This window comes from Columba livia, chromosome 8, assembly GCF_036013475.1.
Source record: "Columba livia isolate bColLiv1 breed racing homer chromosome 8, bColLiv1.pat.W.v2, whole genome shotgun sequence".
Lineage (NCBI taxonomy): Eukaryota > Metazoa > Chordata > Aves > Columbiformes > Columbidae > Columba > Columba livia.
In genome coordinates this window covers 891,633-905,683 of record NC_088609.1, presented here as the reverse complement: position 1 = coordinate 905,683, position 14,051 = coordinate 891,633, and the positions used below count along the sequence as shown (strand labels likewise).

The 14,051-nt window shown below is 49.1% G+C and overlaps 1 protein-coding gene and 1 long non-coding RNA gene across 13 annotated transcripts in view; one reads left to right on the top strand and one right to left on the bottom strand.

Moving 5' to 3' along the window:
* LOC102088218 (BEN domain-containing protein 5) overlaps positions 1 to 6,356 on the bottom strand; it is an 889,197-nt gene extending 882,841 nt beyond the window's left edge. For 11 of the 12 annotated variants that reach the window (XM_065071427.1, XM_065071429.1, XM_065071428.1 and 8 more), the window contains exon 1: positions 6,167 to 6,356. In XM_065071427.1, coding sequence (XP_064927499.1) covers positions 6,167 to 6,209 — 43 coding nt within the window. In that variant the 5' untranslated portion in view covers positions 6,210 to 6,356. The remainder of the gene's footprint in view (positions 1 to 6,166) is intronic. The other variant, XM_065071437.1, reaches the window with a different exon arrangement.
* Positions 6,357 to 6,592: 236 nt separating this feature from the next.
* LOC110365617 (uncharacterized) lies at positions 6,593 to 10,108 on the top strand. The gene is made up of 2 exons (XR_002425275.2): positions 6,593 to 7,079; positions 9,852 to 10,108. It is a non-coding gene; the product is annotated as an uncharacterized LOC110365617 (long non-coding RNA).
* The last annotated feature ends 3,943 nt before the right edge of the window (positions 10,109 to 14,051 follow it).

Below are 14,051 nucleotides of genomic sequence, written 5' to 3'. Positions count from 1 at the left end.
CAGTGCAACCTAAACGTGGCAATTCTGCGCCAAGGCTCTGCGTGCCAACTGCCTTTGGGACGACCTGAGAAATCTGAGCTGGGTTCGACAGAGCCGTACAGCCTCCCCTCCAAAGAGGAGCGCCGTGGCGGGCTGGCGCGGGCAGGAGGGCGCGCGGAGCCGGCCCGCAGCTGCGACGGCCGCAGCACACAGCCGCCCCTAACTCCCCTCCGCGTCCTGCAGCTCCTCATTCATTCAGGGCTCGCTGCTTTTGTCCCTAAACGGGTGTTGCTGGAGGAACGGGGAACAGGAGGAAGGACAATCTGAGTGTAGACAAGCTGTGCATTTCTCCCGTGCAAGAGCTGCTGTCATGAGGTGTCCCATTGGAAAGCAGGATTGTGCTGCACATCTAAGCCCCCGGTCCTGTTAGTGGCCCCATGTGGAGATGAAGCCAGTTACGTTTTAACACAGGAATCTGACTTTAAAAGCTATTTTAATGAGCATTATATCTATAAAGCTCCACTTCAAAAACCAGAAATGCTATGTAGGCCACAGAAATGCATTCCAAGGTTGATCTGGTTTTTCGCATGAGACTTCTGCCTACTAAATACAGTGAGTCCAATGCTACAGAAACTTGCAGAAACTTGTTTTACAAATTTCTGTATAAAACCTATTAAAATTCTATATATGTCTCATTTTACTTTTTACAAATTCAAAAATCTCCTCTCACAAGCGCTGATAATTAATAGGGTGCTTTGAACTTCACTGAAAGCAAAAGCGTCGGGGGGCTGGAGGTGAGTAACTTTCAAAAGCTTTGATTATTTGTCAAAGAAAGAACTGTTTGAAATGCGGCTGGGAAACCGTAAACCATTAACAAGTGGCAACTGGAATACCCAACACACCCTGTTCCTTCCTCTTTCTGAAATTGTATCTTCTGGCTATATAAAGCCTTCATTAGTATTTCTCAGGTCTCCTTATGTGGCAAATTATGTAATAGAAATACGATCAAAGCTCTAAGTACCAAAAGTATATTAGCAGCTCTTCTTTGGTGAATTCTTCTAGTGGGGATTGTTTTCGCTAGATAGCTGAAGAAGATGGAAATTAGTTGAATATCAGTCTACTGGCAACAATATAATGATGATTCCAATGTTTTTCTGTAGCAACTGTAGCTGATTTCTATATATCAATTCGATGAGTATTTCAACTTACGCAGTAAAAACTGACAGAGTGGACGGTCTTACAGAGTGCCTCAAATTTACCGGCAAACCTTGCTCTTCTACGCCCTGCACTCCCAACTGCTCAAGCTAAAACCCAGCGACGCTGTCAGTAAGTTCTGGCAAATGTGCTCGTTGAACAAATCCCATGTTAGGCTTGTTTCCAAACGCGTCCTGCAGCGTTTGATAGGGGCCGCACACGCTCCTCGCGGTGCGGCGGCACCCGCGCAGCTTTCCCCTGACCTCGAAACCTCGTCGCGTCGACAGGACACGGTGGGCAGATCCCCCGCACGTGAAGCCCAGCTGCCTCTTCCCAAGCCCTGCGACGCAGCTATGGCTGCAGGCTAGTGCTGCTATTAGGAAATAACCTATATTGTTCATATACGCTCGAAAATTCAGAAATCTTTTAAGAAAGGACAACTCAACTGAAGGAATTAAATTTGCCTGGAAGACCAGAAGTACTACCGATGAACAGTGTTATTTTAAAGACAAAGATTGAATAATATTATCAAAGTAATTAGCTGATTTCTCCTGCTTTAAATTTCTTCATGATAATGAAAAAGTGAATGAGAAATTCCAGTCGTCAAAAAGGAAAAATTAAAAAAATTTAAAGATGAATAATTTAGGTTGTCTGACCAAGCTTGGCTTTTTATTGACTAATTAAGGCCACCTAAAATACAGTAGTATGCTTCTGATACTAGAATGGCCATATGTGATTAAATACTTATAAAAGAATAACTATTTTTTTTGAAAGAATAATCAAAGGCTGCCTTTCAAACCAGTCCCGCTCAGCACGGCCACGTCGAAACCCACCCGCAACCAGGGCAGAAGTTGCACAGCTGTGCTGCCAGGCGCTGACCCAGGTCTGACACGCCGATCTCGACACGAGGCTTTTCCGCCCCCGAACTGCTGCCCAGGCTCTGGCTGGGCTCAGCACGCGGCAGCCGACTGCATCTCCAGGTCAGCCCGGCCGGCTGGGAATGGTTTTCAAAATACAAACCGATCTTAATACAAAACGTAACTTAATATCACTCTGCAAGGCGTCTGTCGTGACACGCAAATAAACATGACAAACTACACATTCGGCTGGGAAACCCGTTTGTTCCGACAACAGGGACCTTTGGTCTAAAGACGTACTCATATCCTGTCCAGCACTGTGAGTAAAGGCCTTTTTTTGTGCTCCCACTATGATTTCAGTGACGATGACTCAATGAAAGAGCAGAAATACCAATATCCGCAAAATGACTGGAAACTGTGGAGTGACACATTCGAACTGCCCATGCAGGCTAAGACGCAGCTGCCTCAGACAGAAAAGCACTGCAGAACTCCGAGAGAAGCCGCACCCCTGGATCACTGGGGCCTGTGGAAGCCAGGCTCCCGAAGGTAACGGAGACCCCTGGAAAAACCAGAGTAACCTTGGCAGAATGAGATAACAAGTGACATTTCAGCTGGATCCACAGCTGAACAGTAAATACCTTCACCTGGCCCGTGGGCCAAAAAATTAGCAAACACAGGCACCTGTACTCACTTGGACCTACTCCTAAACCTTCCTTAGAGAAGTTAATAAGGTCCTCTTTGTTACAGGATCAGAAAAATAGCACTGACCTGGTTTCGAATAAGCTTAACTAAACCGGCCGTCTTGCTGTATCCTGTATCTTCCAAAGGGCTGAGCAGGACAACTGCAAGTCCAACCAAAAGCTCCTGAAAGTGGCTAGCCAGTCTTAATCACTGGCGTTCTCCTGCAGGCTCCCTTTACCAAGATTTGATTTGGTTCCAAACTGGGTTCCTGGCTTGAGACATGAAGGCTTTCAGCCTGCAAACCCAAACAGGGAAGCATCCGCACTCTGGGTCCGTGCTGAAAGCTGATTTGAGCAGTTCCAAGGAATCAGCCAGGACTAAGGAGCCAAATGCAATGGGAAAATGATGGACTAATCCAGGGTACGGCACGCTGATCCACAGCACTCTGACCAGACATCAGAACACAGAAACACTTTCAATGGATTAGGCCAGATGTCTGCCTCGTCCAGAGAGGATATCACCAGCACATAAACTCCGTAGTGGGCAGATGTGAGATAATCTACCTTCCATATTAAGCCTCAATCTCATTAGAAACACTTAGATTGGCTTAAACCATGATATAGAAAATAATGCTGAGCATAACAGTATCATAAGAGCTGATAGCAATCCCTCTTCTGAAGTGCACCGTGCAATTCGCAGTGTCCTAATCTCCTACATGAAAAATGAGTGGAAATATGAAAGTGTCTGTCTATATGGAAACAATAATTATGATTACCAGTGTAAGACTAACAGACTTAATTTCCTACAACACAATAAGGAGATACCAACAAAACTGAAAGAGAAATTCTTCCCCTGTGAAAAGGTAAGTTTTCCATAAAGAATCATGATGCTACAAAACCTCTTGGCACAGTGTCTCCTCAAAGCTGAGCGTCTGGAGGGGTTGTACGCACCTCAGATGTACACAATTCCATACCAGACAACATTCAGGAGAAAAATGAACTTTTAAAATCCCCTTTCTGCACGTGTACCTCGTATTTGTCTGACATCTTTCCCCGACACTGACTCTTGTCAAACACAGGTCAATGAGTTAAACCAGTCAAGAATGGTCCATAACAGCAACCCGTGATGCTATAAAGCACGGAGAAGTTACCTTTAATTTCTCTGCAACTCAGTTTTCTCATTTGAAAATTACAAATAACAATAAATATTTCAAGATGGGAAGATAAGCCATAGTTATTACTTGTGTTTTCTGATCCAGAAATAAAACCATAACATTGCTGTAAAAACCAACCAGCAAGTACAATATAGACAGACTGGCTAAATCAATTTACGTGGCTTAGACAATGTTCAGTCCCTCTGTAACAGCTTTATTCTCCTTGCATCCATATGTAAAATTAAAATGTGGGTTCCAGAGCTGGACTCCTGGTTCTCCTAAAGCCTGCTCCAGACCTGACAGACCATGGAGACACACTAAGCAGCCAGGACGCACCAGCACCTTTCCCCGTTCTGTTAGCGGCACATCAACAGTGCCGGTGCCATCTGGCCCTGAAGGGACAGACACGAACCTGTTCCCTTAGTGCCAGTGACGCTCAGGAACCGAAGTTTAGGGGCTAAAAGGCAAAACCAAACCACCCCACCCTCTTCTTTCCCACAGCCCACTTTCCAAGTCCTTCCTTAAAAACGGGCCAAGGTGACGCGCTTGCTTTCCAAGCCCTATAGATCTCTGAAAGTTTGGGGTCTTTTTCCTATTTTTGTGGTTATTTGCATTCTTAATTCCTCATCTGGTTTTTCCAAAAAGGAAGGAGCAGCCAATTAAAACCAGCAAAATGGCCATTGCAAAACGGTATTTCAAAACTTAAGCAGACATGTATCAGGAACATGCAACAAAACATTATTTCAGCAGAAGCCGAAACACACTGTTTATGAGAAACACTGACTGGTTAGCTGCAATGGTTAGATGTGCGGAAGGTTCCGGACAAGGTTAAAAATAAAAGGCAAATGCTGTAAGGCTGCAGATTCAAATAACATAGCAGAGAACAGAATATAACAGTAAATGTATGCCCTGATCTGGAAATAGTAGGCAGGTTACACTATTTGTTAAAGAAAGTTACTGCTGACACAGGCACAGGTGGATGAAACAAGCAGGAAAGGTGATGAAATCAAAGGGCGATTTGTCTCCTCGTCCCCAGCGCAGTCGGAGCGGAGCAGCTGGGCTCGGCAACGCTGCACAGCACAGCGGGTGAACACACGCGTGGGAACTAAGCCATGATGAACTTTACAGTGTGGTTTCAGGGTTGTAAACAGGATGGCTGAACACAGGGAATTCAAGAACTTCATGGCAAACTGATCCGGACGCAGCCTTTGCAGTACGGTTTCCAGGCCATGAGAGCGTTTCACTCATTCATCACTTTTTTTCACCTTAAGGGGCTCCAAAATCCAAAATCAGTTGTATGGATAACGTATCTTCCTTTGGAGCCACCTCTGAGGCTGAGAAGCACACGCACGGCAGCTAACACAGCAGCCTGGGAACATGAACTTTTGGTCCAGGAACCCAGATAATTTATGTATGATGCTGTGGGATATTAAATCTTCAGAAGAACTGTCATCATCTTTGCTTCATCCTCCAAATGTTAGTATATCTAATTCTGATAACTGGGAGGAGAGGGGAGTTGTTTTCATATGGGTTGGAAAAGACCTCAACTGTGTATTATTACCATAGGAAAGAACCCTGTGCTTAGAGGATCCTTGTAACTCATGACAAAACACAAACCTTCAGTGTCACCGACAAACATCTTCATACACACAGAGCCATTGTTAACATATCCTGAATAGGAAGAATAACATTTGACACCTTCCTTAAGGCCAGCCTCATAGAATAACGCATGTGACGCGACCATCGAGCTGCCCCGTGCGGCCTCTGGGCTCTTCACACCTCCAGGCCGGGCCCAGCAGCACCTGCAGGTCACCCCCAAGCTCTCGGCTTTGCGACGCAGCCTCAACCCCCACCCCGCGTCTCCCCATATTTCGTTTTCCTCGCTGTGAAGGAAGCGGGCCGCGGTTCCCGCGCGAGGGGCGCGGCCGTGCCCAGCACCTCGCTCTGCGCGCCGCCGGCCCCAGCTCAGCCCCGGCCGGGGAACGCCAGCCTGCAACCCGCTGCTCCCCCACACCGGGGTGCCCGGGGCTCTACCCCCTCTCCCTGCACCACCAGCTCTCCCCTGGCAGCCGCTCCTCCTCCCCGCGGGCAGGTGCCTTGCCCGCCTCCGCGGCTCCGGGCAGCCTGGGCACCGGCCTCTGCCCCGGCCCCTTCTCCACCTCCGTGCCCTCGGCCGGCGGGCGCTTCCCTCCCTGTCCCCTGAGAGAAGCGCTCGGGCCCCTGCGCTCCCCCCGGGCTGCCAGAAGCCCCTGGGGCAGGGGGTGTCCCCGCTCGCCCGCCCAGCGGCTCGGCTGGCACTGACCCGTCTCCGCCGTCCTGCTCCTCTCCGCCATGTTTGTTGTCATCCCCCCGCTCCCACCCCCGCGCGAGACGCTGCCCGGCCGTCGCCATGGCAACCACGTCACCGCCGGCAGCCCCGCGCCCCTCAGCCGCCATGGCGCGCGGGAGCGGCGACGCGGAAAGCGGAAAGGCCTTCCCGCAACCCGGGGAGCCGGCCGGGCCGGGGCAGCGCGGCACAGGAGCCGGGCCGAGCCGAGCCGAGCCGGGCCGGGGCAGCGCGGCACAGGGGCCGAGCCGGGCCGAGCCGAGCCGGGGCAGCGCGGCACAGGAGCCGAGCCGGGCCGTGCCGAGCCGGGGCAGCGCGGCACAGGGCCCGGACGGGACAGGGCGGCACGGGGCCCGCTCCGCCCTGGCCCAGGCCCGCGGTGCTGGCGGGCGGGGCGTGTGAGCAGCCGGCGCTGCGTGAGGGGCGGGGCGGCGTGCGGGAGGGACCCCGGCCCTGGCCCCGCTCCGCGCCGCTGGGTGCGGGTTTGTTGACAGGCCCCGCTGGCCCGGGGAAGGGCGGCTCGTTATCTCGTCCCTGGGGCTCTCCACCTCGGCCATGACAGTAACGGTGCCCCGGAGGAGGGCGGTGCCGGTGCCGGAGCCCCCGGCCGGGCGGCGGGTCACAGGGCCGCGAGGGGCAGGGGCCCGTCACGGAGATGGCGTCTCCCCTCCACCGGCCCGGGGAGCAGGTACAGCCCTGCCCCCGGCGGGAAGCGGGGGCTCGGGGCCCGTCCGGGTCAGGGGTCTCTGCCCGCCCAGGGCACGGCAGCGTGCCCCTCCCGCCCCAAACCGGCCCGATGAGCACAGACACCGCGGGGACGCAGCCTTGGGGCAGGGGTGGCACATCCATCCGTACTCACCAGTCACTGCCCCGCCCCTGAACCCAGCAGGTGAGTCTCATCATGTGGCACTTATGTCAACTTTCAACCTTTTTATTTAAATTATTATCATTTCTTAAGGCAGCCCAGTGGGGAGCTTCATTATGTGTGAGTGTTGCCCGTCTGTCTCCTCCTGCCAGCCCCGGCAGGTGAGCCTGGCCATATGGCGAATACAGTGGTGCTTCCCGGGGCCGGAGCGTTTCTGCGCGTGTTGGCAGGCCCGCTGGGTGACACTCACCATGTGGCAAATGCAGCAACGAAGGCTTCGGTGCAGAGGGGCCAATTATGTGTGTGCCTCCCAGGAGACCCAGCAGGTTGGGTCTGATCACGCGTGTCTCACTAATGCGAGGCTGCGACGGAAGCCTCGTCGTATGTTCTCAACGCCACCTCGGTTGAAACGGTTGAAGGCAGAGCGCACAGGCAATGCTAGGCAATGGCAATGGGCGGGACTGTGTTTATGGCCATGCACATGACAATGTGTTTGCTTCCTTGTAGCTGGTAAATCAATGTGACCACTTCCTAGTGACCAATGACCAGCCAGTGAAACACTCCAAGCTTAAAAATGAAGGCAGGTGAAATTGTATCTTTCTCTGTCTAAAGTCCCGGTTTTCAAACATCACTTTACCTCTTTGTCTTCTGACCTGGTATGTGCCTTTTCTGCTCCAGTTCCACTCCTTTTAACGAGACTCACGTGGCTAATACCTGCAGGTTTTTCTGTAGGGTCAGTTGCTTCCTTTCTCCCTGGCTCTTGCAGCCATGTCCATTCTTCTTTCAGTTCGTAGTTCTCTAGTTATTTTTGCAGCATCTATTTTTGTATTTTCTTGTTCTTTTGCCATTTTCTTTCTTTTTCAGGGGCACTGAGGCCTCTCTCCTTCATCTACTTCTCTTCACTCTCAGTATCTTACTTCAGTGTTATATAAGCTATACACTATTGCTTTAGCCACAGTCTGTGCCAGAGACTTGGTGGAATACCTGTCTGAAGTGGTGTACCAAGGGGGCTTTGTGATGGGGTCAGAAAACGGACCCTGGACAGAAGAGTACTGGAGAACGGCTGCTGTTCTTTGCTCAGTGAGGGCCATCTAGATCCGAGGTCTGGAAAATATTTTCGAGAGTGTTGCCTCTGCAGCCCTCCTGAGCTGGAGCTGCAGGTGCTGGCTCACGTACCACAAAGGCTGGTTTGTTCCGCGGCCCACAGTGAGCTGCACGAAGGACACGCACGGCCCTGCCCGTCCTCTCCCGCCGCCCAGGCTGGCGCTTCACCCAGGCCCTGTCCTCTTCCTTGCCTGTTGCTGGGCAGGCGAGCCTGCGACATCCTCTTCAGAATATGCTGCATGTACTCTGATCTTCTTCTTCTGTCATTCGGATCTCATGGCTGATTGGTTATATTAATCGCTCTTGCACATCCATGGGGAAAAACCCTCAGCACCAATTCAGGCTTAACATAGATAATGTAGATAAAATCATTCTCTCCTGCAGTCTCTGCAGGTATGTGCATTACAGTACTGCCGCCCGCCTGTCTGTCACTAAAACTAACCTGATTGTTCCTTCTCCTCTTTGCTTGTCTGCCCTGTCACCCTGCCTTCCCCTTTCTCTATGAAGAGGTGACCATCTCTGTATCAGTGGCTAGGACACTTTTTTTGCTTCTGGCCATCTTTCGTCCCAACATAGACCTCCTTCAAATAATTTCTCATAATATTTACCTCTTAATTCATCTAAACTTTCCTTTTTTTGTTGTCCTCTGTTTTAATGGGTCTTAAGATAGTTTTGTCCAAGTCTGCATCTCTAATCTGGTTTCTTATCATGTCCCCAAATCTCCTTATTCCCTTTGTTCTACTTGCTATTCCAGCTTTAGAATGCCCTCATCCATATTGCATTCCTATCTATTAATACTCATATAGCATTTTTCATCTGTAAATTTCTAAGAATTAAGTGCCTGTGGAGAAACCTTCCATATCAGCTCTTCAGATGAGCTCTGTTCCTTGTTTCGGTGTATTCCCCCCTCCTTCACCATCTTGGCAAGCAAAAGCTACTTCACTTTTGTGGCTCTTTACAGCTTATTCCCACCCGATCATCTTTTAATATCCTATAGAGAAACCAACAGCTTCCCCCCACACGTTTAACTCAGCAGTAACTCTCTACTTGTTACATTCTCACACCAGCACCTTCCTGCTTTCCCTCGCTGCTGCTTCTCACTCCCACTCACCTCATTTTCCTCCTTCAAATCGTCCCTGAAAGCGCCCCGTGCTGCGCGGTCTGCCGGGGCGCCGCAGCGGCCGCTGCCAGGCTCACTGTCCGCCTGCCGTGGCGCCGCTGGTGGCCGTGGCGCCGCTGGTGGCCGTGGTGCCGCTGGTGGCCGTGGTGCCGCTGGTGGCCGTGGCTCTGGCCCCTGGGTCCCCTCCTGTCCGGCTGAAGGTGCCGTGAGCAGCCCCCTCCTCTCGCGCTGTTCGTTACGGGTCCAGACTGGGCTCTACAATCCATTACATTAACCAATCAAAACAAATCGACGCAGTTGAAGTAAAGATGGAAATGTTGGCTAAAACCAGGGAGATTAGGCAATAATTCAGTCACGATTCATCGGCTTAGGTACACTTACATAAAAATTAATAGGACAGACAACTCCCTTCATTACAAATATTGAGAAAGAAATTATTTTTCTAAATACGGAATTGTGCCATTTTCCTCTTTCTAATCTACAAGGCCTGGAGGAGCATGTTTTACGTTTTGATCTGTGCTTGTGTTTGACACATTAGATATTCCATGTGTGTGTTTGTCTTTGATCCGCAGCCCACAAGACCGCGGCGACTGAAGAACAGGGGAGGACACGATACCGCGGGAGCGAAGGCTGGAAGGAAAGAAGACCCCTGATCACTTCTATTTTGTTTTTAACACGAGTGTAATTCAGATATGTTGCAGATAGAATGATTTGCATTAGGCACTCAATACTCCTGATTCAACTAGAGGGGCCTGCTGTCAACACACATCTGCTGAAACCCCAAAGATCCTCCGAGAAAATCAATAAAACTCCAATTTTACAGTCTTGATATTTTCAGAGTGTTTAAAAAATTGGCCAAGAACACCCTTTTTTATACACCACAAAAAAGCCAGGAAGGTGCGTTATTGATTTTTCACAAATAGGTTTTAAGTTATTATTGAGGCTGGGTGAGAATAAGAAGATAGAGTATTAAGAGGAGTTTTGCACGCATTTCATCCACCACATCCATCGTAAGGTGTCTGGTGTGGTTCTCCCAAGCGGGGGTTTAAAAACCCAGATGTAATTGTGTAGGAATCCTGTAATTCCAGTTTGTATCGCTTTCCCTAGTAGAATACAGTAGTGCGTGCATTCAAGTACGTGTCCTATCAGTATTGCAGCTGCAATACTCGTCAGAGACGAGGCCAGGACGACGGTTCTGCTACAAACAGGCCATCGATGCTGGCTCTGCAAGCAGAGCAGGTACAATCTCCATTAAAAATCCTAATTAAAGAGTCTGGTCAGAGTGTTTAGCCAGGAGGTTATGGTCTGATAAAGAAGAAAAAGAGACCCAAAAGGAAAAACCAAAGCCTAGACTGAGGCAGCCAAATGGAGGGGAATTTTAAAACACGCATACATAACGGAGGAATGCTATAATCTTCTGGTTGTAACCTTCAGCCACTCTTTCTCGCAGCATTTATTGCTCTCATTAGTTATTTAATACCTAAAAGCGCACTGTAAATTTCTTGTGTCAGGACAGTATCTTTAATGTATTCTGGACATGCCTAGGATAACTTTACATGTTCTATACGAAAATAATATTACCTCTTGGGTTTTTCTGTATCATTTCTAAGCATAGGGAAAATTAAAACGCAGCAAGTCTGGAAAGGTCACACCGTGTCTCCCCTCGTTCTGTGCACGACTTCAGAAATAATCAAAACGTTAGACTGAAATAACTGACACGAAACCTGAGACACCGTGGTCACAAAACGTGGATCAATTTGTGTCCGTGCAGGTGAAGCGTCATCTCATTTCACTCCCGAAAATGTGTGCTGGGTTTTTTTCAATTTTAGGTTTTATGGATATTTTGAACTGTGTGTTGCTAACGATTGTCCTCATGGATGCGCATCAGTAGTGTGTAATTACACTGCGAAACCGTCAGCCTGAAGGCACGCAGCCTGTGTGTCACCCCCATACGGAGCACGGAGCTGAGCGAGTTGTGGCTGCAGGAGTGTGAACGCTGCCTTGCTAACCCACTCCTCCACAGGCACTGGAGCCGGTGGAAGCAGAGCACCGCCACCGCGCCGCGGCTGTGCACACACGCCCCGTCGCCTCGCGCCCGTCCTCTCGGCACCGCGGGGCTGCGACGAGGACGAGGCTGCCAGTGCGCGCTTACACCTGGCTTACACCTGGCTTACACCTGGCTTACACCTGGCTTTGGCTGGGACAGGAAGCTCATAGTGAACTTAAGAAGCATTTAAATTCTGTACTTTGAAAATGATTTCTTTTTTTTTTCTCGGGGTTCCAGCGGCACACATAAAGGAGCAGAAAATCACTGAGACAGTCACCACGTGTAGCAGCTGGGAGAGGGGAGGTAAACTGAAATTGCAAGACTGCAATAAGCTTATGTTAGTGAACACATGGCAACTAATATACAATAAAACCCCAGTGTAGAAAGGCCTCTTTTAGTTTTCACTTTAGATGGCAGCTCGTGGTAAACAGCTGGCTCACCCCAACACGCACGTGCCTCCCCTGTGGTTTTTGCCACGTGTTAAGTGGCAAGGAACTGTCTTTTTCTCCTATGGCACCCAAGGCCTGTGAGTGCTCAGACAGGGATGAAGTGGATCCATGCCAATGTAAGCCACGTGGATTAACAATGAGCTTTTTACTTTCCGTTCCTGTTAAAGAGTCCAAGGAGTGAATTCAGAGGCGGCAGGCAGATTGCCTTTGGTACTTGAGCTCACCTGCAGGCTTGAGTCCAACGCACTAGATGGCTGGACACTGTCAGTCATCGAGGTCCTAGTTCATCTTATGCCTTTTGTTTTCGCGTTGTACTTGTGCAGGAACACTGTTGGCTCGCCAGTTATCCCACAAGCCATACAGTGCTGCAGAAACAAGTCCTTGTAGTAAAAAATATTATCTACATCGGCCTTTAATAATAGTAAAATAAGGAAAGCTGGAGCCCATAGCAGCACTCCAAAGAGCTTAGAAAAGGGACAATAGCAAGTCAGAGCCATTCCCTGTGGAAGCCCGAGTAAAGAATAAAGCAAAGTATGGGACCTACCAAGGCCAACCATCTTCTCTCAAGAGTGCAGGGAATACTGTTGTTTGGTGAATCTGGTCCTGAATACTGTGTGCTATGGCAAAGTAAGGTGAACTCAAGTCAAAAAGGTCATTACACCTCTAAAGACAGCATGTAACTGGCAATGGTTCCCAAGATGATCGGGGATTAGCGCTGCCCGTGCAAACTGCAGCATCACCATCTTGGAGCATCCTGAGACAGCAGAGATCTGGCTTGAGTGTCGCTAGAGAATCGTCACACCAAGACCACACTCATAATAACATTTTTAAATCACTGTTTTATGTGTTTGAAGACATAAACCACACAGCATCTTCAATTTCTCTGTATTTTGTCCAAGTAATATGAAATCCTAGGTATTCCCGAACACTTTGATTACCAAAGTTGTTTCCCTAGTTATAACCAGCAATGCTGAGAGTGGATATTCCGTAAGACGTGATCACACCATCTGCCCCAAACCTTGAATATAGGCTGTAGAAGAAAATACATGAACTTATTAAAGTTTGCATCTCTACCATCTTGTGCGTTCCGGAGCTCCAAGGACCTTCAGAGCACGCGACCTTTCCAGCCCTGCCTGCAAGAGTTAGTGGTCCTACAGGGGAAAAATCATTTAAATTAAGACCTTAATTAAATGAAGAGGTATACATGTATTTGATCAGATACTGCAGAAATCGTGTAACGAAATTACTACCTAATCCATCTTGTAATCAAGGATAATTTCAGCATTAAGACATTAATATGAAATTAGAATGACTTGAAGTTTGGATGAAGCGAGTACACAGCAAAAAACGTAGTTACCGTGTGCGTCTTCTAGAGGAAGCTACTTGCTGAGGCACAGATGAGCTACTGTATTTCTTGGTCCTCTGACCCATGAGGACTGGCAGGGAGACAGTGTTCCCATATACACATCTCTCCTACTTTTGTACGTGGCATTGAAATATTACATTTGGGAACTCATCGACTCATTTGGGATGGCGGCTGCTCTACCAGAAAAAGGAAACCGATTTCCTTCTCATATTTTGAGCACACACAAAAGTGGTGGCACCTTAGGAACCGGCTCTTAGAAACACCACCTGGAATGTAAAAGCTCTTAACATCTTACCTGCCAGAACCTGATATTCCATTACAGAGGAGAAATGAAGTTCGAGTACACTGGGCTCTGGTTAAGGAGCAGGGACAGTGAATTCTGACCATTCCTGAAACTGCCAAAACTAGAATCGGTGGCAGAGATGCTCACAAACCAGACCCAGTATCTGCAACTTCCCAATGTCTAGAGAGGAGGCTTTTAAGTAAATTTCACCTTTGCGTAAAATTCTGTAATGGAAACTGCAGGACTGCACACGACAGTGGTAGCGCCATCAGCCACCTGGAGTTACAGCACCCCTGTGGGGTCAAACGTGACTTGGCATCACTTGAGGACCCACTGCAGAGCAAGGAACTGATCTGGCTTCCCAAGTCTCAAGCTTATCCACCAGGAGCTTCTGCAGGGAGCAGCTGCCACCGGGCAGTGAACCAGAAAGTGACAGAACAGTTGGTAACGTGCCCCGGTGTAGCGCTGCGCTCTCACAGACGTTCACACGACAGGCAGGATTTGAAACAAACACAAGAATAGATGTTATTTAATTAGGACCTTCACAGAAAAAACATCTGGTATAATTGGTTAAGGGGAAGTCTTTACTCAGGCAACATTTATGGGGATATAAACAATGTCCAATTG